This window comes from Cydia strobilella, chromosome 18, assembly GCF_947568885.1.
Source record: "Cydia strobilella chromosome 18, ilCydStro3.1, whole genome shotgun sequence".
NCBI lineage: Eukaryota > Metazoa > Arthropoda > Insecta > Lepidoptera > Tortricidae > Cydia > Cydia strobilella.
This window is the reverse complement of record NC_086058.1, coordinates 9,107,052-9,130,245: the sequence shown is the minus strand read 5'-3', so window position 1 is coordinate 9,130,245 and position 23,194 is coordinate 9,107,052. Positions and strand designations below refer to the sequence as shown.

General features: G+C 35.5%; 1 protein-coding gene across 2 annotated transcripts in view; it reads right to left on the bottom strand.

The window, feature by feature from the left end:
- Positions 1-23,194, bottom strand: part of LOC134749719 (semaphorin-1A) — a 427,168-nt gene that overhangs the window by 41,707 nt on the left and 362,267 nt on the right. For both annotated transcript variants that reach the window (XM_063684737.1, XM_063684738.1), the window contains exon 2: positions 5,206-5,302. In XM_063684737.1, coding sequence (XP_063540807.1) covers positions 5,206-5,302 — 97 coding nt within the window. The remainder of the gene's footprint in view (positions 1-5,205; positions 5,303-23,194) is intronic.

Sequence of the window (23,194 nt, the reverse complement as noted above, 5' to 3'; positions counted from 1 at the left end):
AAGAGGCTTAGAATTAATACCTGCCTCGGTATAAAAAGCTGCGTTTCTGCATTTATTGATATAGTTTATAAGCAGTTATGTTGGAAATTGATAAAACAATTTCATTTTCATTTCGCATGAGGCTGTATGATTGAATTCGCGGCATCATTTTACCCAATAATAGATTAGATCAAATATAATTTAAACTCATTCGTTTTGGCTCAAATCATTTTTCATTAAACCATACCTATAGAAGAACAGCAGTTTACCAGACAATGTAATATTCCGATACAAAATTAAAATTGTGCCAGCCGAAAATAATAGGTTTTCGTTCATAGACTGGAACTTTAAATACATACCGTATTTTTGTTCGCAAAATTGATTTTGGTACCGAAATTGATTTTAAACAGAGCCATGTGTGAACAAGATTAATCAACAACAGTTTGTTTATTCAGGTTTGTGTGCACCCGGCTTTAGCGTTATGACCGAAGTTTTGTGTGCCGTATTGCGGCGTTTAAAGGCCATGTATTAAAGACTAATTAGTATTCTTATTTCTTGTAGCAGTAGGTTTCAATATTTAAAGAACTAATGATAAAGCCAATGCTCGTTTTTGGAAGCTTACTTAGAAACATCACAAATAGGTACGAGTATGAAACGAAGAAGGGTAAAAGTCTCACTAATTATTTAAGTATAGAATCTAGCCAAATATAAGTTATTATTGTTATCAAAAAATGTAATACGGGGGGCCACGAGGGCTCCACAAAGCGCTCAGCAAACGCCTATGGGAGGCCACAGGTGACCCTCGCGCCACAGAATAAGTTATAGTATCTCGCGCGGGCGGCTTTCTCGCGCAAGGATTGGCCATAGCAATCCAGCGCGGGAATGCCGCCTGCGTGATGGGCACCTTGCCTAGGGGGCAAAATTTAGAAGGTCCTTTTACGTATTTTTAAGTTTATTTCACTTTATTTTTATATTTAGTATTATCACTTAATTTAGTTTGTAATATGTTTCGTTTAAATATCTTTAAGTTTTTATATTCTTACCTACTCTAATTTATTTTTGTAAATAAATGCTCGTTTATTTGAATCTTTAAAAAAAAAATATATGAAATAGTAGACATTTGAATGACTAAAGTAATGTTTAAAAAAATACCTAGTATTGTAAGTAAAACAACTTGTCATTTCCAAGTGAAGCCTATGAAAAACACTACCAACTTAGTATCAACCGATCTATTTGATAATGTTTCCCTTTTATTAACGAAACCATACAAATGGGAGTAAGCGAGAACGGCATGCTATCACATACTCGCCACCAATCCAATCATTTCTGGCCCCTCGTAAGGAAAGATTGGTTTCTATACGGAGATCTTTAGGAAATGGTCAGCTATAACACCTCTGGTCTGGTCGGGACAACGTTAATTTAGTTAAAAGGGCACAAAAGAGGCTCACACCCTCTATAGTAGAATAACATTAAACGGGACGCAGGCGGAATAACGTTTCCGTGTAGCCGGGGCCAAATTAACCGAGCCTGCTTTAATACGAAATCTAGAAATGGCGCGGAGCTAGGCAGGATCATTACGAGTATCAAGGAAATCCTTTCAGCTGTCCTAACAATATGATTCGGTCAAATTGTGTTTTTTGAAAAACAAATTATAGCCAGCTTGAAATGGATGTAGTGTGATACCTTGGTATGGTGCTTTACGCACACTAGTGTCTCACCCTCGCCCCCTGACGAAACCCCCCCTTTTAGCACCCGCGATTTATACGAAAACGATACCAAACACGGCCTAGCAGCTTCACTGATGTAGGTATCAAGATAAAATTGAGAGCCTTGAATAAACTTTCAAGAGCGGATATCTCAAAAACACATGATATCGAAAAACTTGACTAAGAAAACTTGTAACAAATTTAATCACCTTTCATTTTGTATAAGTGGCCATGTCGCTAAGACGCATAGTTTACGAGATATAATCGAAAAACCGAAAAATGGAACCTTCAAACCCTCCTCTCTCCCCGGCGCAAGGGCTACGGCCGGGGACTTGATAAGTTAAGCTCCTAACTAGTCCAAACAAAGTTACGAAGTCAAAAATTGTCTTCCCAGCATTTCCCTCTATAACTTTTTTTGAGCATTCGCTTGCTGGCCTAATTTTTCATTCCCTTTCCATTTTTCAATTGCGCTAATGCATTTGATGAAATTATTTCACTGGAGTACCTAAACGGCCCCAGAAAAGTAATATCATATAGTCTTTGTTAGCCTGTCATGTAAACGTCGAGTCAGCAAATGGGCATCGGTTTTATTGCAACCTTTTTTTTAATAAAACCTCTCTCGAACTCTAGCAATGAGACTTTCATCGCACGACGTGACCATTGTCATGTAAATCTGATTTAGAAAGAAATGCAAACTTAGCACGGGCGGATGAATATTTCAAATTATGTGGTCCGACAATAGTTTTAGTGGCACCTTATTTATTTGAGCTTAAAGTCTAATTTTGAGAAACAATGCGACTGTGTGATATAGAAATTGTAGCCAGATATTTCTGAATCGCTAGGTGGCGTTGCCGACAGATGCCGAGGGCGACCTGGGCGAATTTTTCATCGCGAATCGCGAGGTTGACGCGAGAATCGGGTTTTATTTTTCAGGTAAACAACTTTGGTGCAGTTTCATGCAGCGTGCAGTTTTCAAGTGCGCTGGCTGCAACGGAAGTCAACTATGAAATCTTTTTTGTAAAATAAAATGTAGTACGACTGAAGGATGGCGGTACGGTAGGTACTTTACCTTTATTAACTATAGAAGTTTACAAGATGGTCTGTAGAATGATTAAAATACTAATTACTAATTACATTATTATTGTAATGATTGAAATGAAATTTTATTGAAATCTGTTTGATGTATTTCATTTAAAGTAGTTTTTGCGTGATCATCTTTCTTAGTGACTCACAATCTTTTATATTTTTAGTGCGAGTTTTTTTTACAGTTTTAAACGTATTTATGGCAAATTTCTGAATCATTATTAAATCTTATGATAGTTTGTATTTGAATACGTTTCTTGATCCCCGTCCAATATTCTATGACAATTATTGATACTTAACAGATATTTATTAGTACGGTTTTTACTCACTATTATTTTTAGTCGCTTATGGCGACATGTTTCGGATTCTTTGGGAATCCTTCCTCAGGCACGAGTGTACGCGGCGGTTGTACGTCGTACGTCGGCGGGTGTAATAAATATTTTGAAATATGTTTCACGATAGTTTAAGTGCGATTACTTAACAGATATTTTATAAATATACCTAAAATACGAGTATGTGAGGCAAACATCGAAATTTGCGGCAATGTAAGTAATCAGCGGTATTTTGGCTTCCATATCGCGAGGCAGATTTGTCTCCGAGTGATGTAACGAGGTATATCGATAAAACATATTACTTATTTGAAACGAAAACCTACTTGCTTTGGGATAAACTGTTTAAACAGTTAAGTTAGTTAAACCAGAATATGGCACAAAAGGAATTTGTTTAACGTTTGCTACATGAGACTTGATTGACGTACTAATTTTAATAATAAAAAATGGGTTAACATTTTTTAATACCTATAACAAACTAAAGACATATAGGTAGTTATAGGTGTCTACACTCCCTGTGTCTACTAAGCAATTATAGCAGGCAATCTGTAAAGTAGACCAGGGTGCGTAGCCAACATGCCAATCGTTTACGCTCCGTAGCGGAAGAAACGCAACTGTCACTGTCGCTGTGAAAGAGTGATAAAAACAAAGCGTTTCGTTATCGTAGCGCAAACGATTGTCACCTTTCCTAGACACCCTGACTTAAGCGAATAAATACATATCACATTAAACAAAATAATCCAGTTTCAGTGAAGCTGTGGAATGAGCTGCCAGTTTCGCTCAGACAGGCGCAATCGCTTGCGTTGTTCAAGGAGAGGTTAAAGAAGCTATGGTTATTTGATTGATTAATGTGCCTATATTTGTATTGTATGTTGCTTTATATTTTTCTACTTCTTTCAAATTTTTTGTGTATTTTCCCCATTCCTTTTTGTGTAATATATTATATGTTTATCCTATTAATTTTGTATGTATTTATATCCTTTATCTTTCTGGTACCTTGTTGTACATTTTGCTACATTTGTCACCCTCTTTTCACTTTCTCCTCTCATCTACTCAAAGGTTAACTGGAAGAGATCCCTCAAAGGGATAAGTTCGCCTTTGTACATCTTATTATTTGTACCATGTAATTTTTAATATGTATATTTGTACAATAAAGAGTTTACTACTAATACTACTACTACTAATTCAATAGTTGCGTATGTCTTATTGGACGCGTTAGACTAGAAGCACAAAAAAAATATATAAATAAATAACTGTCGATACCTGCATCGACATCGAAATGTCACAGCCCAAAAACTGTAATAAAATGGCGACTGTAGGCCGGCGGCAGCGCGAGGGGTGTTTTTAAGTCTCTCGCCTCCTCCAAACACAAGCCGAAATTCTTTATAAATGCAAAAGAGACGGATTTATCTCAGCATAACGAGCCAGAAAGGAACAACGCGATGCGTTCAAGTTAAAGCTGCGGTCACAGAGAGATACAGCACGTTTTTACTTTGCGGTTTAAGGGCAGACTAACTTCGCTACGAATTGGAGTGGAACAGAAAAAGCTAAGCACCTTATTTGAATGTTAAACTTTATTCACCAACCAGACGCAACAATGGCCCTTTTAAGGACAAAGACTGGTTACGTAAATGATTTGGAATTTTGAGTCCATATTTATAATTGGTCTAGATCTTAATCGGCAGTTTCCAAGTTACTTGTGAATGAAGGTCGAGAACTTTTCACCGAGACTTACAAAAGGATTGACTTATAATAAGTTTTCAAACAATTAATCGAGGCTGTTTGCATAAAATAATAATTTAATTTAAACTACTACTATACTTTGCCCTACAACTCGCTTAATTATTTAAAAGAAAATCAAGTTTAAGTAAACGAAAATTAAGATCTGTACAGTTCTTACTAAACAGATGTCAGAGGACACTTTTTAATTGACATATGTTAACCCTCAAATGATTTCTAATTTCTCTTCCATCATCTGTTATAAGTAGGTATAAGTATGTGCTTGTAATCACGCAAGGCATCTATTAAAGAAGACTAGTGTTAGACAAGTTGCCTTTGTAAACGAGCAAATAGGTATTACATACATTTACATAAAAAAAATAACTTACCTTCCTCCGACGAGCAGGTAGTTGCCGTCTCTTAATAATAATCTGAAGTAGTCTGTGTGTGTTTCGTTGCCCAAAAACTTGTGTGTGTCGTCCACGCCTAGAACAAAAAATCTGGTTAAAGAAAATCTAGAACAAAGGCATCCAACACAAAAAAGGAACAGAACAAATATAAAGCTGGCCAGCTACATTTTTGCTCGTTTCGGCTGTCTTGGTAAAACATATTTAAGCCTGTGGCGTCGGAATTAAAATCAGGGATTACGTGTTTGGTTAAAAATATTAAAATAAAGTAATTGTGTGGTTTTATGAAAAGTGCAAGTGAAACTTGTTTTCGGAAAATTATTCGATTTAGGGTATTAAAATCGCGTTTTTAATCTTAAGTCACATGTAATTGTAAACTTATTTCCTATGAAGATATGTCTATTTGCCGTTCACCGTAGGATTTGACAGATAGTTTGACGTGTTAAACCGCACCGTATTTAAGGTTAATAAGGTTTACTGTCTTTACAATTTTGTATGAAATTACAAGCAAATATCAGCCTTCGTGAATTAAGGTTTAACCTTAGTCCGATAAAGACTATGAAGTACTAGAAATAAAGTACAATTTATTAATGTTGTAATTCTGTATTGTGACATGCTAAAGACAGACAAAAATATTTAAGGCAATAGAATAAAAGTTTCACTTTAAAATAGGCTGATACTTTGTATAATTGTCGTATTTGTTGTATACTAATCTCAGCGCGTCATACTTTCGCTCATAAATCTGTGCAAGAGACTGATGTGATATTGGTATCGCATTTTTTAGTTATTCATTCAATTGTTCACCGTATTTTTGAGTAAATCAAGTACCTACGACGGACTGGTTTCCGAAAGTCACATTCTGTTGTTATGCGTGGTGTGCACAAGTAATAGGAGGCTGGCTTGTCTAGAGAGAGAAATAATACATTTCGATTACTAATTTAATTATTAAACCATTTCATTGTTGTATTATGATTGAAGATAAAAAGATGGAACACAGTCTTGAGTCTCGACTGGTAAGCAAAATATTAAAATAAGTAATTGCCTTGCTGTGAGGCCGAATCTGAAACCCAAAGCTTGTATTTCAAAAGGATTACGACGTCGACTTCTAACATTTATCAATCATAAAACTGTAAACTAAATAAATATATTGAAATGAGAGAATGCTTTCACATTGTTAGTTTCATATGTCATATTTTACCGTCAGTAAAATAAATAATGATATGGCTTATGAAAATTACATAAATTCTAAATGAGACTTGAAGTTTGCTCTAGAATTACAATTCAAACACCTTTATCTTATTCGTTATTCCATTGTCATATTTTACCCTCATTGTTCATTCCAATTAGGTATGTACCTATAGGCGTAACAAATGAAGTATTCTGTTTGCTTAGAATTAAAATTGAATATTTTATTAGGTTCGATCGTCAACTTGAATTCTAATGGAAATAATCTAGATAGTCCCGACACCGACGTCTGAACTTCTTTTGAACAAGGTCACACCTACCCTACATCATAAATGTTTAATAGAATTAAATAGTGACGTATTACAGCAAAAGGTTATTGTCGGTAAGATTGAAGGTTTTTATTTTGCTTAAATAGGTACTACTAACGCGTAGAAGCTGTATTGTCTAAGGGACTTAATGACTTCATTAAGATAGGTACTTAATAGTAGTAGGTAGTAGGTATGCGCTTTTAAAATTAGGTCCAAAAGGTTAAGCTAATATGTGCGCTATGATCGAATTGACGTTCCCCGCACCTTCAGGAACTTTTTACATAGCTTTTACCAATTGTAATCTCAATTAAGTCTTTAAAAAAGTTTAACTGTACTTCGTTTTCATGTCGTCGAAGGTACGAATATTTAATATATAAACGAACCTATTGTGTTAGTAAATTCACGGCTACTTCTGTGGATCACTTTCCAAATAGGTAGGTAATCCTTAAAAAGTGAACTAGTTAACTACTAGTTAGTTAGTAGTAGGTAGTAGAGTTTCAAAGTTAACAATAGATTTATGATGACTAAGTATTTAATTGATCAGTTCTTGTTTGTATACGATAGAGACATACGCGACAATCATTAGGCTATAGATACGAAAGTTTTAGTTTTTGCTAGTGTACATAATTTCAAAACTTGAACAGGTATATTTCGCCTAATTTAACTAGGCAACCAACTTTTCGCCTAAGTTTCATTTAACAAACCAATCGTTGGCATAACCTTACTTCGCAACCATTTCATTTCCCAATCCCATAGTTGGGAAATGAAAATGACGTACTAGGTTGGGTTAGGTTAGGTTGGATTATGTAAAGTTGCGGAATGAAATTCGGCCAAATGAAACTTTGGCGAAAAATTGGTTGCCAAGTGAAATTCTGCAATACAATTTTCGGCGAAAAGTAGGTAAACCGTTTTTTACTTATACTTATTCAATTTTAAACAATTTTACAGGTTCACAGTTAAAATTGAACTTTTTCAATACAATTCAATTTAATTCAATACATTTATTATTTATTTATTTTTACTTTAAAAATGCACTTACAACAATCAATTCACAATTCCCTCGAACTAATTTTCTCGGTTTCAACTGATTGTCGCTTGATCGCTTATTCCATAACGCTCTCCAATTTATCTATTAATATTTTTAAAACATTAATAAATAAAGCAAGCTAGCGAATAATCTAATTTTATAAACAGGTAAGTATATTAACTCAGGATCCAGAAAAAAACCATGTTTGATTTTGCAAGACTAATATAACAGGTACCTATAAAGGCGCCGAGCGGTCAGGAATGAACGGACCCAGTTATGCGTAAAACAATATTCATAAAACGAACCGTTTCCTATTTGTGAAGAATAAAAACTCCGCGAATAAGACGACAAGTAAAACGCTTTGGCGGCACGTGCGATAAAATCAAAGATTACTAAAAAGGCCTTTTTTATGACGACAGATTCGCGAGTTTATTCCTTCTTGACACATTGATAGCTCTTCGAAGTCCCTGATCATAATATCTGCCTTTGATATTGGAAGGAGACAAATCTGAGGAACGTTGCCGAGGATACGAGTAATGCGACTATAAGGGTTGATTTCTCTATTATAGGTGTGTAATGTTCATAAAACGTTTATATTAATAAAAGTATTAATACAAATAACGTATCTTTGTGGAGTTTAAAATAAAATATAAAGGGAAATGTTTGCTTACGATTTTTTTTCGTATGTTTAGAAATATTTAAAATATTTTTACACAATTTACAATCATGGCTGAATCTCGGATGGATCTGTGCCTTCGATGCCTAACCTGTCAAAAATAACAATATGACGGACGAATGTTTGCAATGTCACCGCATTTAAGAATTATTTCGCTTAAAATTTTGTTTTTTCCTCACAAGTGTGATGAAAAACATTGTCTGTGTCACGGGTCACGGGCGGTACAAGAATTACGAACTCGTGTTAGTTAACACTTGTTAATACACAATGTACCATTAAATATGTTACTTTTTGAAAGGGAGTTCACCTACAATGGAAACAATAACTAAGGCGTCCATAATAAACGCTTTTATCAATCCATTTAGTCTGTTAAAAGCATTACGTGACGAATATTACTTACAATTCCCCGATGCTTTACTTTACTCGACACTATTAATATTACGTGTTAGTTTACTTTTGATGATTTTATAGAGCCATAAAGTTAATGTTCATGTAACATTAAACTTAAATTAGTGGTAAATGATATAAGAGGCAAATAAGCAGACGAATTGCCTATGGTAAGCGATTACTGTAAATGAAAATATCATAAAATTTGAGAAATATTGCACCAAACGCCGCAAGCAAAACGCTGTTGTTGAAATATGTGTTTACACCACTAAAACCTTTTAAACATCGTTGGGCAACTCTCCACTGTCATAACTTCAAAACAAAATAGCGTTGAATTAAATTTACAACAAAATTTCCAACGAAATATCCAAACATTCGGTTGTCTAATTAGCATTTAGGTAGATTTATGAAATTGTATAGCGAGTATACAATACGGTGGTGGTGCGTTGACCGAATGACTCCTAGGGGATAGAGGGTATGTGGTGTGTGGTGTGTGGTGTCAGGCGTAGCGGAGCGTGACATTTTTTATTATATAACATATCTAAACACCTCTTTATTTAAAAAAAACTGCTATGTAATGAGTATTCTTGTGTACAATAAGTTGCCATATGAAATCAGACAATTACCTGACAAATTATTTACCACCAGATTACACAAATGGCTAAAAGACAAATGCTTTTACTCATTAAACGATTTTCTGACTGATTCTGTTTACTAGACACTAGACTAGATATAATTATAATACTTAATGGATTATTAAATAATATACTTGAATGTATGTACTATTAAACTTTATGTGACTTGTTATAAAAAAAAAATGTGACTTGCATGTTATATTAATCATTTTAATAAATTTGTTTTTCAATATTAATTTTGAAATTGTAATAAAAGTTCTTATTTAGTTTTAAATTTGCATGCCATTTTTTTGGCTTAACATGTGATACTAAATCAATTAATTTATAACATCTGTATGTAATTACCATGTTTAAGCAAATAAATATTTCATTTCATTTCATTTCATAATACTTTAAATTGATAGCTTACAAAATGACCCCGCTTTCGAAGTTATCCCAACGCACCTTAACTCACAATTTATTTGAGCATCTAATTGCCAGCACCCTAACTCATAGAGCAGGGCACTGCTCATAGCTCATCTGCCACGAATAGCACCATACATTTTAATGACTACGTCGTAATTAGTTTTTTTAACGTCCCCTCCGAGCGCGATTAGGGAAAAACCACTTAACTTTAGTATTTGATATTGCGAGTATATTCCTTTGTTATATGACAATGCTTTTATTATAGAATATTTCAGAATACTCGTGTTAAATTAATGACGTGTTTTATTCGCTTTCAGACCTTTTACACTGTAAAGTATATAAAAATAGGAGTATCGTGGTAAGTCAAAATTTCCAAGGTTTTTAGAAACGATCACTAGTTTATTAGTTAAAATGTGGCAGTTTTCTCAAGTCTCTAACTAAACTATTTTTAAACATGCCCTCTTAATTTTTTTATAGCATTTTCGCAAAATTCCTAGAATAATTTTATTACTTATTATTTTATTTAAAAGTTTGCTATTTTGTCGTAATAAGATATACATAAAACCGGCCAAGTGCGAGTCGGGGTCGCGCACGAAGGGTTCCGTACCATTGCGCAAAAAAACGGCAAAAATCACGTTTGTTATACGTATTTAATATTTGGCAGTTATCAGTAAGAATCACCACGGAAACCGATTAAGATAATGTGATTAATTTTATCAAGTAATCACAGGGTATGTTTGAGTAGCTTTCGGCCAAGGGATGGTATAATCTGTCAGTGAATATCTGATCAAGTTAGTCTTCGTAAAACTTGCTCCAAGTTTCTGTGCCGCGCGATAGCATAATATCGGAGCTACTCGTAAAGAATCTATAACTTCATTAAGCATTGAATCGAACATTGTCTTAAACTTTGCCGAATTAAAATAAATCTATGTTTAGAGAATTACATTGTTATAAATACAATAATTCTAATGAGGAGTCATTGATTAAATGTTACGTCACAATTCAATTAAATTGTTTTTTCTGCGAGTAGGCCTCAAGGGCCCTTTCACATCCAGGGTTACGGGACAGAAAACAAGATCTAAAAGGTGATTGACGTAAATTCGTTCACACTTGGGAATTTCCCAACCTACATCAAGTATGTTACAAATTGATATCCTAGGTTCTCAGCCATACATGTATGCAATCTCGTAGAATTCAGTAACAAATAAATAAAAAATATTTAGTGTATTTAATGGAAGCGGCTTACTGATTAGCGTATGAACTTATAAAGTTCCTAAATTAAATGAAGCCTTAAGCAAAAGTTGTGTCATAAACCTATATTAACTCCAAACCTAATTACCCTTCTGCCTAATTATCCCTAATTGGACGAGGTTAACCGCCGGATAAATAGTCGCCGGCAACCGATCGAGCATTAAACTTACTTTTATCGTCCGAACTCCAAGAACACGCATCCAGCCTATCGCGACCATCTCTACAACTTCTTATTCATACTTGCCTCTTTTTATGGGTCTCGAGTAGCGACCGATGAGTTTTTTTTTCTCTGAAACGACCAAGATAACGCGCTTTACGAGAACGACATCCGATGTTTCGCCTTTTTAGTTTGGTTCTCGCCGAAAGTGACATTTACGTGAAACGTATTGTAAATTGTATTTTCGCTAGCGCGGAATTCGGTGAAATTGCAGGACATTTCTATGTCATGCTAGTTTTACTAGTGTTATTTAGTCTACATTATAATACCTTTTTTAGCTTATTTACTTGACGACCGGTCTAACCTAGTAGGTAGTGACCCTGCCTGTGAAGCCGATGGTCCTGGGTTCGAATCCCGGTAAGAGCATTTATTTGTATGATGAGCACAGATATTTGTTCCTGAGTCATGGGTGTTTTCTATATGTATTTAAGTATTTATATATTATGTATATCGTTGTCTGAGTACCCATAACACAAGCCTCCTTGGGCTTATCGTGGGACTTAGTCAATCTGTGTAAGAATGTCCTATAATATTTATTTATTTATTACTTTAAAATACATGTGAAAAGTATATTGTAAGATAGTACAGTCGAGTTCATAAATATGTCAACATTTCTTCACCTTAATCCATTGCAATAAGGTGAAAAAAATATATACATATTTATGAACTCGACTGTACCTATACCTCTATGTATATATTAGATATATATATACCTATAGTATAAGCAGTGAATGAGAAAAATATACTTACATCGGTAACTGTCGTGCAAAAGGGAATATTACGCGAAACTGCGTAGAGGGCGCTACTACCACAATCTGAGGGTCTATTGCGAAACAAGAAAATCCAAATTTCGTTATCAAACATCTCTGTCACTCTTGCATATTCGAGCGATAAAGAGGGCAGATAGCGAAATTTAGGATTCGCGTTTAGTGGGTCCTTTGTAAACAAACCGACTTGATGCATCAATGTCATTATTATTATCTCTGTAAACTTGTCAAAAAACTGTTAAAGGCACTATATTGTTACTCTATTGTTTACTAAAGGGGCTAGTGCTGCACTCTGGTGGCAGAACATTGCAGTAATACCCACTATTCATAAACTACTGGATGACCGACGTTAAGAAATCGAATGATTTGGTGTACAATCATTTTATTAAAACATACATCGTGTAGACACTTGGCTTGGAGGTATTCACTACTTGGACGATAGTTAGGTACTATCTAAGGTAATGGCATCGAAAAAGAAAATAGTTTCCAACGTTGTTTACTTGCTGAAAGTATTTGTTTGAAAAAAAAAAAATCGCTAAGGTAACAGATAGCAACGTGTCTAATTGCGTCGAATCCGATCTGATACCGAATACGGTTCCAATCACGAGGAATCATCATTATCCCGGCATATTGTAAACGTTCTCAATTTTCCCGAGGAAAAATCCCTTTGAAAAGCTTTTACGCAGATGGCAAAAAAAGGTAAAGGTAACCTTGGAAAACCCGAAAGCTTTCAATGCCTGTTTAATATGAGTCTATGATGAAAAATATCGAAAAAACGAACGCTTTTAATTTCACAATGTAGGGCAACGTTCGAAATGGATGCCTGATAGGTATCGATTCAAGTGGTTTTTGAATCTTTAGCTGTTCAGTTAAAATTCCATGAGGCATGAATAGCATGTTTTATGCTTAAGTATTTATTACCGTCGGCATTATTGCTGTTTAAATGCTTACAATTAAATTAAAGTCACTTTACAATATTTTAAATTGTATGTAGGTATGTATTAAATGCCTTTTTGTATGTACAATGTTGCATTTACAAGTAGTGGCAGTTAAGAAATCACATTCGTGGCGCAATCAGCAAGCAACAGAAATATTTCATCGTTAAAATTCTTGTTACTGCAGTGAAGGAAACAATGAAAAAAGCCGCGAACGCGAAACGGGCGTAAATCCGTCTTCATTACGAGCAGACTCGAGCGCGACCACAAGTGGGAAGCTGCTAACGACAAATTGAACACTGCGGGGTTAAAAAGTAAACTTCTTTCTTTTAGTGCCACATAACATACCACCAGTGAAAGTAGTTTTATTGTACAAGTGCTTAAAACGGATGTGCCCAGCCGGTATGTGGTATATTCGATTCGATTTTCTATTAATTAAACTTTATGTAATTGATTTTTAACAATAATAACCATTTAGAAGTGTCGCCAATTCGAATCTATCTAGCGATATTACGAAATAGTTATACGATTACATAGTTTGCCTAATTTTTTTTCAGTTCATAACGGACGTTCAGACGTTACAGTAATTGACCGAGCGTTATCGAAGGTCTCCATTTCAGCTTGGGCAAAATTCGTAATTCCGGAATCCGTCCGGAATTCCGGATGTTCTCGTCTACAGGCCGTATTTCTCGAACGTTTCTCGTGAAATTTGGTGAGCAGTTTGATTATATATTATATAGAGTTTTTTTGATTCAATATGACGGAGTCATGGGTCTTCGTCAGGTCTACAGCTCACAGAGCCACTATTAAAATGTGGTAAAATAAATTATAATGCTCTAATAGGGTATTTGACTACTAGTCAAATCAGTATCTTTTTTCGAACTGTCGAAACGATTTCGCTACTATGTAATTTATATAAAATACTAGCATATGACGTCACAATCAAATGACCTACTCTTTTATGTTTAATACGGGATTTAAAATAGAAATTGTTTCTAAAATTAACTGCTGTCTACGTTTCTCTTTTAATCTTATGGTGCTTTATTTCATGCATGGTGTAAAATAATTTATTTCTAATACAGTCAAATACCTTATACAGACTTATAGAGACGTACCTACTCCGTTTATAGGTAAGATTTAAAAACGTTTAGGTATTAAAATAGCGTAATTTACATAAGTATTTTATTTTAGCACGGCTAAATAGTAGCATTTTTAAAACTATCCTCACGTGTCTTGTCCAGCATCCAAGCAAAGCGAAGTACCTAATAGGAATAGTGGAATCAGTAACATGTGCTCGTGGCAGGGTCCCGTCAATTTCAATTTGGGCGATAGACGTGAGACAACTGTCACGTCGAGAGCGTTTCTTAGTCCAAAAAAAAAAGGTTTCTTTTAAACAAAATTTAATTGAAGTTACTACCATCAGCAATAAGATGTACCTATGTAGGCTATGTACTTTATAATTAACTAGGCAATTAATTAGCTAAGTCTACCTGTCTGTGTTTTAAGGGAGTCCCCTCTGCCAACAAACTGTCTTGCAGTGTGGCAGAAGAATTAAATTGCAGAAATAGGCTTTATTTCGCCAGAATAAATGATTATTTTATTTAAAAAAAATTGAACAGAATTCTATGTATACATATGTACAGGATGTTCATTCCTAATGGGATATTCCTAATAAGATTATTTTTTCAAAATTTGTCAGTTTGCATAAAGGATGACTCACGTTAGACCGGGCCGTGTCCGGGCCGGAGCTTCCGGCGCTTCGTTTTCTATGGAACGCATCATGTGATCACCTCTGATGTCATAGAAAAGTAAGCGCCGTAAGCTTCGGCCCGGACACGGCCCGGTCTAACGTGACTCATCCTTTAGTATGAAGATATGAGGTTTTTCATTTTCATGTTCAATGGTTCTTCTTACAAAATAGTCCTCATGAATAGTAAGAATAAAATCTCGAATCGAATAACCGAATTTGAAAGTTGTTCAACATTTATTTTTTGCAGTGGATAAAATAACAGTCAAAATCAGACATGCATGTAATAGCATAGAAGTTGCATAGAAAGTAAGTTCAAGGACCATCTAGGTACAGGGCTTAAACTTTTTACCTTTATGCCAAATTTCACCTAAATCGGTTCAGTTGTTTAGCCGTAAAAAGGTGACAAAGAGGAGACATAATTACTTTCACGTTTATAATATTAGTACAGTTGTAATGGGATTTATGGAGATAAAGCTGATTATTTTTCACAGGTATGGTTACTATTTGGCCTGGCACCGACTGCAAACATATCAGTTTCTTTTTTCGGTTTTCTTTTTTTTGTCAAGTTTTTTTAAAAGTTGCAGTACCTACGAGCGAAATTTAAAATGTACACTGTGATCTGATCCGAACAAGTAGTAATGGTTTAAAGAATAAACCGTGAAAACTCCAAAGTCAGCAAAGCATAAAGTCGGACGTGTCTACCAACACAATATGCGATAATATGTCGGGTATATTCAGGTACAGACTAAGGTAAAGGTAGCCATTGTTGGCACGGCAGGACATTTTGTCCTCGTCCCGGCTCGTTAGCTTTAATGGCCACGGCTATTCCAAACTGAACGACACTCGTACGTTATCACCTTCTTTTTTTCACGCGATTTTGGATGCTTTTTTGTTATATTCGTCTGTTTACTACTAGTTTCGCGTTGCAGCGGTGCAATTTGGACGCTGCGTTTAACATGGCTCTTTATGCAACGGTTTTAACATCAAAATACAGTCACATGGACAATTTGCTTTAAATGCTGTTTCTGTGAACAGAGAAAAGTACTACGAGTAATCAACAGTAACTAATTAAGTAATTAATTATATTAAGCATTAATATGGATGTAGATTAACAACGAATAATCTTTTTACTCTTGTTGTTCACTTTTTAAATTTTAAATTAAACCAGAATAGGTAATTAACTAATTGTTAATAATAATTGAATAATGTGTAAATTAGTTGTACGTTGTTGTTTGGAAATTGTGACCTGTAATATTTCTTTACCAAATTGATATTTATGTCTACGTCTATTTAAATGGATTTTATTCTCCTTATGAAATCGTCAAATAAACAACACATACATGTATCAATGATATTTCGTAGGATATAAAGTTTGGCAAACTATATCGATAAGTCCGCCATTAGCTAACTCGTAAAATACAATAAGGCAGCTTGAATCCATTTGATAGGACGTTATGTGTTATGTCACAATGGAAATCTTCCCTATTGGGGTATGGTAGGTACATAATAGTATTTTATGATGTCGTTAGCGTCAAGTTTTTAGACGTTTTTGCCTATTACATTGCTAACTATTACTATATTCATAGTCATTTATTTATAATATTTTAAATATTACATCTCAAGTTTATATATATTTTATTACATTGCTAACAAAGATGATAGTTAGCCTAAAGTTTTGAAAAATATGTGGGTTCTTTCTCGTAATTCGGCTAAAAAAAACATCATTCGTGTCGTGGGTGTTTAAAATGTCTTGGTGATTTAACACTAAAGGTGACTGTCCAATTGTAACTGCCGCTGCACTGCAGTTGCGACGTTACGCGGTGCCGCACTACTGTAGCAGCACGACTGCGGCTGTTGCGGCGTGCAGTCGCGACAGCGTTCGTTGATGGCTTGTCAATGTCGTCATATAATGTCATACGTACAAATAAAATACTAATTTACTTTTGTATTTTTTACGTGAAGAAGCGAGTGACGATAATGCTACATGCTACATGAAAAAGAACACCAGTTTGCCTTTCTACAATAGTCAGAGTCCGACGAAGGCAGCTACGCAATATTAATAAAAAATCTGATGTTTAAATGTGATCCTTTATTCAGATAATATTGCCGATTAAATGAAAAGCAATTCAACATTGAATGAGACTTAATAATTGACGAAATACAATCAAATTACTCAAATAAAATTAATGCAGAGGAAAAATTATTCTTAACATTAAGGTAAGTTCACAATGTGAAATTTTCTTCCCCATCCTCTTGCCTAAATGCGTGACCACCGCACACAGCAATCCGACGGAAACGGGACTCATGGAGTTCGTGATATATACGGGGGGAGTGCGCACTTGATCCACCTGCATCACGTATAGGTACTCGGCCGTCAGAAACGTGCGGCTGGATTTAGAAGTCTGTAATAAACGTCCCCTCAAAACCATGCCAGGTAGGCTCTTTTAGCAGGCCTTTTATTGATTTCTGCAAAGTGATTCGTGGGTTCTGGAGATGACGATGCGACACGTAAGAATAAAATTATCCAATGGTGGGCAGGCAGTCGTTCGGTGTTAGCAAAATATTACAGATTTATCTTTCTAAGTATCAATATTAAGCCAATTTTACTTTCCTTAGGTACCAAACAGTGAAGTATGATGAATAAAATAATTTATAATTTACACTTCATATTGTCCAGTTGCAGGTGTGAATGGGCGACGGCACTCTATGATATGACCGCACCATCCATATAAAACTTGACGGGCGAGACAAGAAATCCTTTATGAAGAAAGATATTTCCCTCGCCTTGGCCGATAGAAAGAACTTTTAATAAATTAATTTGAATAATAAATGGTTTCCTCGTGTTGGTGTGAAGAATTACGTGTTGCACTGTAACACAGTTTGTTTAACCCTCATGCCTTGAGACCTCCGCAACTGTCAATATTCTAAATTTTAAACCATTCGCTTCTCTCGTGGTTCAATTTTGTATCGTTTCGTATGTTTGGATATCAATATGTTACCATGAGGTATTAAATAACATCTTTGCCCCTTGTAATAAAAATAAATGATTGCTTCTTTTATTTAGCTCAGGAATGGCTTTGCAATGACAAAATGAGAAATTGTCACCATAAACGACATTATATAATATGATATATTACAATACAATTACAGTTGCCAGGAATATTCGGCAACTATTCGGTATTTGGCCACTTTGCCGGATATTCGGTATTCTATTTGCCTCTCTATCGCTCGTGCCCTGTCGAGCTTATAGCTATCCTCGCAAAACTACGAAAAAATAAAAGAACAGTTTATTTAATGAATCTATAAATAATATCGTCGTATTATTTGAATCCCTAAATCAATAATCTCAAAATACGCTAAATTTGTGAAAGCTGATTCCACAAATCTGCCTTAAGTTATATACCTTAGTTTTATTGGATGTATATAATGTACAAATTTCTAGAGAAGGCGGAGAATGTAAAGTTATAGCAAGAATTGTGCCTGGGCGTGGGCATAGATTTAATAATAAACTATACAATTATTTTCTGGATCAACAAGAGTAGAACCTAAATCAACTTCAACTGAATGCTACTAAACAAAGCCCTCAATGTCAACCTTACGTGCAGAACATGTTGAACATATAATGTATACACTTTTTTGGGAAACAGGTTTTTCGTAAATTAATAAAAAAGTAAAAAATAAGACATGTTTTATTTTTCACAACTCTTTATTAACTTTAGTTTTGTCCGCCATGATCGTGATATCAGCAGCTTGAGCCTTGAACTGCAACTTGTAGGTACCTGGAAATTAGAAATTATCTTTTCAGTTTCATGTTGTATTTTGAATATAACTATGTATTTTTGTATGTATATGATTTATTGCTTGCAAGTTACATATATGTATGTCTGTTTGTTGAATTTAACTTCAAATCAGTAAAACGGAGCTAGTAGCGGACAAGCTGTGTTAAACGGTTTGTCTTTAGATATTCTGGCCACATCATCACAGAAAATAAATAGGTAATAGTGACCCGACCACCAAAATGGACTTTTAAATATTCGTAGTAAAATAATATTAATTTTATACTTACATCGACGTGATCCTCACAGCAATATTGTGTGTAACACTTGAAGTATTCCATTCCACATTTACTTCACGACAACACCGTCTTTCACGTAGGTCTTCGCGGACTATAATTTTTGTAAATCATTCCCACAAGTGGAAACAAGGTTTTTGATATATTAAGCAATCAAAATCTACTGTTTAGGTATTAAAAATTATAAATCAAATCGTAAGAAACTAGCGGTTTAACTGAATTTTTTTATTATGACAATTGATGACAATGACATCTTTGACAATTACGTAAGTGACGGATTTATTTACTATGGTTCGATAACTTTTACTATACGATGACATTATTATATTCAGCCTCGCGAGAAGGTCAAAGGTTTGTTGAAATATCTTGAATCCTCGATTATTATATCGCAGCAAATGTCGGAAACTGTTTAAAAACCTAATATCTCGAAATGGTTTTCGAAATAGAACATTAAAAAAAATTAACAATCCTAATTAGAGATTGGATTTTGCAAGTAGTGAGTGAGAAGTGCGACTGTGTGCACGTTTTCCCCCGCAAAAAATGGCAGAACGATTTGTACGGTAAGATATCGCTTGGGCTCCTCCCTTCCGACGTGTCGGAAGCCGGTGTTGCTCGAAGGGTTTGCCAGACTATAGTTAACTTCCGAATTTGACACTCTCTTTTTCGGACCTATCATTCTAGTTTCCTAACTGGCTCTGTGATACTCGTATGGCTCAATATAGATTAGCAAAAAAGTTTACAGTAGTACTACAGTCGCCATCAGATATGTCGGAGCGACCGAGGTGCTAAATATATCTGAACATGCACTCTAGCGCCTTGACAATAAAGGCGTGTTCAGATATCTGTGAGCTCCTTGGCCGCCCCGATATATCTGCGATATATGGCGACGGTACCATCGGGGTTGTTTATCCGTGGGTGTAATAACTCCTTAGAACGTAGTGGTTATATCCTCTTTGCTTAAAACTACTAATATCTGTGATCAAAGACAATTCAGTGCAGGTGACAGATTTGACGTGCGGTCTGCAGCCGCAGTTGCAATAATACACCAAATACGCAAAAATGGCCATGCTACGTGCAGTCGGTCTCGTCATTCATTTTACTATGGAAATTGACAATAACACCGACGTGTCGGAGCAGTAGTGCAGCTGCGGTCGGGAAAACGTTAAAATCACCATATTACGTGCAGTCGATATCGTCATTCATTTTACTATGGAAATTGACAATAACACCGACGCGTTTGGGCCGCCGCAGTAGTGTCGGAGCAGCAGTGCAGCTGCGGTTGGAAACGGACAGTCACCTTAAGGTTGTCATAGTTACTTGGTACCTTTAGCAAAACGAAGCAAGTCGCGATTGGAAATGCATTTAGTTCAAAACTCCCACAATACCGGCTAGGTTCATAGTTGGCCGATAGTTGGTGGCACTGCGGAAATTCGTGATACCTACATTGCTTCGACTTAAGCTCGTCTTAGTACAATATGATTATAATATTAGTTTAACTGGAACCTTTTAGGTATACGTTCGCCTTTGTACATATACTCAAACATCTTTTACGTTTTCTTCGTCTTTTTTGTGTAAAATTGTATATGTGCAATCAGTGCAATGAAGTGACATACATACATACATAAACATACACTCCTTATTGCACACCTCAATAGAAGAAAACAATACAGAAGATAAAATATTGTTTAAACCAAATCACGTAAAAGTAAGACCTGGCGGTATAATCGCTAAAAACGAATCTCTTCCAGAGAACAATAGGTAGAAAAAATTAACCACCCACCTGCATATACCTACATATTTTTTATAACACAGGCCAATTCGAACGTACAGTCACATCAGAATAATATCTGAATGATGTCATTCATTTAGTTATCAAGCATTTCGCTCGCACTTGTCCGTACCTACATGTTTTGGCGCGAGCGAGACGCACGATAACTAAATTACATGATTCAGATATCAGTTTGATGCCAGTGTACGTTCGAATTGGCCTCATATTCACTGCCAGCGACCCGCTGTTCTATGTTCGTAGACGCTTTTCGCTAAGCGGATAAACCACGTAATCGGCTACGAGCGTAGCGCGTAGCTTGCGCTGCCAGTGAATGCGTTAACCGACAAACCAGTATTGTTAAAACATATTCCTGAAAATTGGGATTTTGTTTCCTTTTTTATTCACCTACACCTACAGTCCTACATACATATTATAAGTAACTCATTCGCAATTCAAATTCAACTTGTCCACTGTAAGTTAATGGTCACGTCTTGCAACATTTTATCACATAGTCATAATCACTTTGAGTTGATAACAAGTGAAGTTAATATAAGGTTTATAATAAAAATAAGTTTAACTACTCTTAAGTGTTAACACTAGAGCAACTCCAAGTAAAACGTCTCAGGCGGGTGCAGCAGACACCTGGGGCATCGTTCAAATCGCCTTCAAAGCACGAGCGAGTCTTCGTCTTATGAAACACAATATAAGTGCGCTTTTCTTTTACGAATAGTTGCTACGGGTTTAGAGGTCACATTTCGCTGGTTAAAACGAACTCGACTAGAGACCGCCAATCGGAACACAATGGCCTGCAGGCCCGAGTTTAGACAGTGCTTCGGTAAGCCTTCAGTTTCCATTCCGCATAATAACTTCTAAGATCTGCGCTAAGTCCGTGTTTAGAGCTCGGTAGTTTAAGGCTGGAATTAGACTTGAATACCTGCAGTTAGGTGCAATGCGTCACTGGGAACTCAGGGAAAATTGCATTTCGCACATTTACGTTACGTTCGATGAATAATAGCTGTTGATGTTAAATAATAATAATAAGAATAACTGTTTTGTTTATGTAACAAACTTCTTATCATGTCACAATGCAAATAAAATATTCATTCAAAAACAAAGTCACAACTAGGATAAACATACTTAGAAACATATATCTTTTTCTTCATAAATAAGCTTGAAACGGGGAAGAAATATTGTTGGCAGTGAAACTATCGGGCAGATATAAGCGTAATTTATCCCCCGATCGCCGGCCTAGCTTAGGAATGTCGATACTTAATGCTACTTTATGCCGCCACGGTACCCGGCACTGAGAAGGAAAAATATTTTTTAATACTTTTTACTTTTTATACATTCAGTTTGAAGTGGTGTTTTTCAATTTTCGCTTCTGTATAGCCCCCCGGGTTCCCCTGACTGAACTAATGAAAGTGAACTAAGTACAACACTGATTTAAACGTTCACGATTTTTACTCATTATTATTTACAACGACGGGACTTAATCGCGTAAAATAAGTTTTAAATTTACCTCCGACGTTTCGAGGACGGCGTTGTCCCCGTCGTTGTTGTTGTCGTCGGAGGTAAATTTAAAACTTATTTTACGCGATTAAGTCCCGTCGTTGTAAATAATAGTGAACTAAGTATTTGTACGTACTCAAGTTTTTCTGTTCTGCAATTCAAAATATTAGCCAATTTCTCAGAAGGAATATAGGTATAACAGATTACGCAATTTTTATTTTCAAAAAACTGTTACCGGTTATCGCTAAACCGTGTCACCAACTATTTTCCCCAAGCATGTACATAAGTAGGTGTCATTCATGTTATCGCTATCAAGCCTGCTGCAGCCCTAGCAGGCTCTAAAAAGGGTATCGTACGATAAGTGTATACAACCCTCGTATTACCGCAGAATTAATGCCACTTTTATAAAGCTCGCCGCTACCCCGTTTCACGTTAACCTTGTGGTCGCCGCAAACGCTGTTAAAAGAGGCCGTATGTACACGTACATGCTTATATAATATACAAGGAAACGTACATAAACATAATGTTTCAGTATTACAGAAACAGCAGTAATGAGATTTTGATGTGACATTATAAACCGTACGATATAAAGTTATGGTTCGTAATGGCGCGGCGTTGGATTTTGGTTTTCACGCTTTTTACGTTCATTATTTATGCGGATTTCATACATATTTAAAATATATATCAGTTACGTTAAGCGACGCAGTATCGTAAAATAAAAAGTGGAAGCGTTATCATAAGACTGTGAGAATCCCATAGCTTTAAATAGGTATATGTATGCATGAAATAAAACTATGAAAACGGATTATATCGCGTATATTGAATTTATAATACATCCCGACGTTTCGAACTCTTTACAGCGTTCGTGGTCAACGGGTGACTGAGGAAAAATTACAAAGTGCAAAAATACCCACATACTAAAATAATGAACAATCATAGACTACAAACTTTAAGGCTGGTTGTACATGCAAAATCGGTTCATAAGGCTAGTTATACACTATAATTATTTTTCAAGTAAAGATATATATATATACGCGATAAAAACTATGCCGGCTCCAACCCTACACCACGGACCCGAG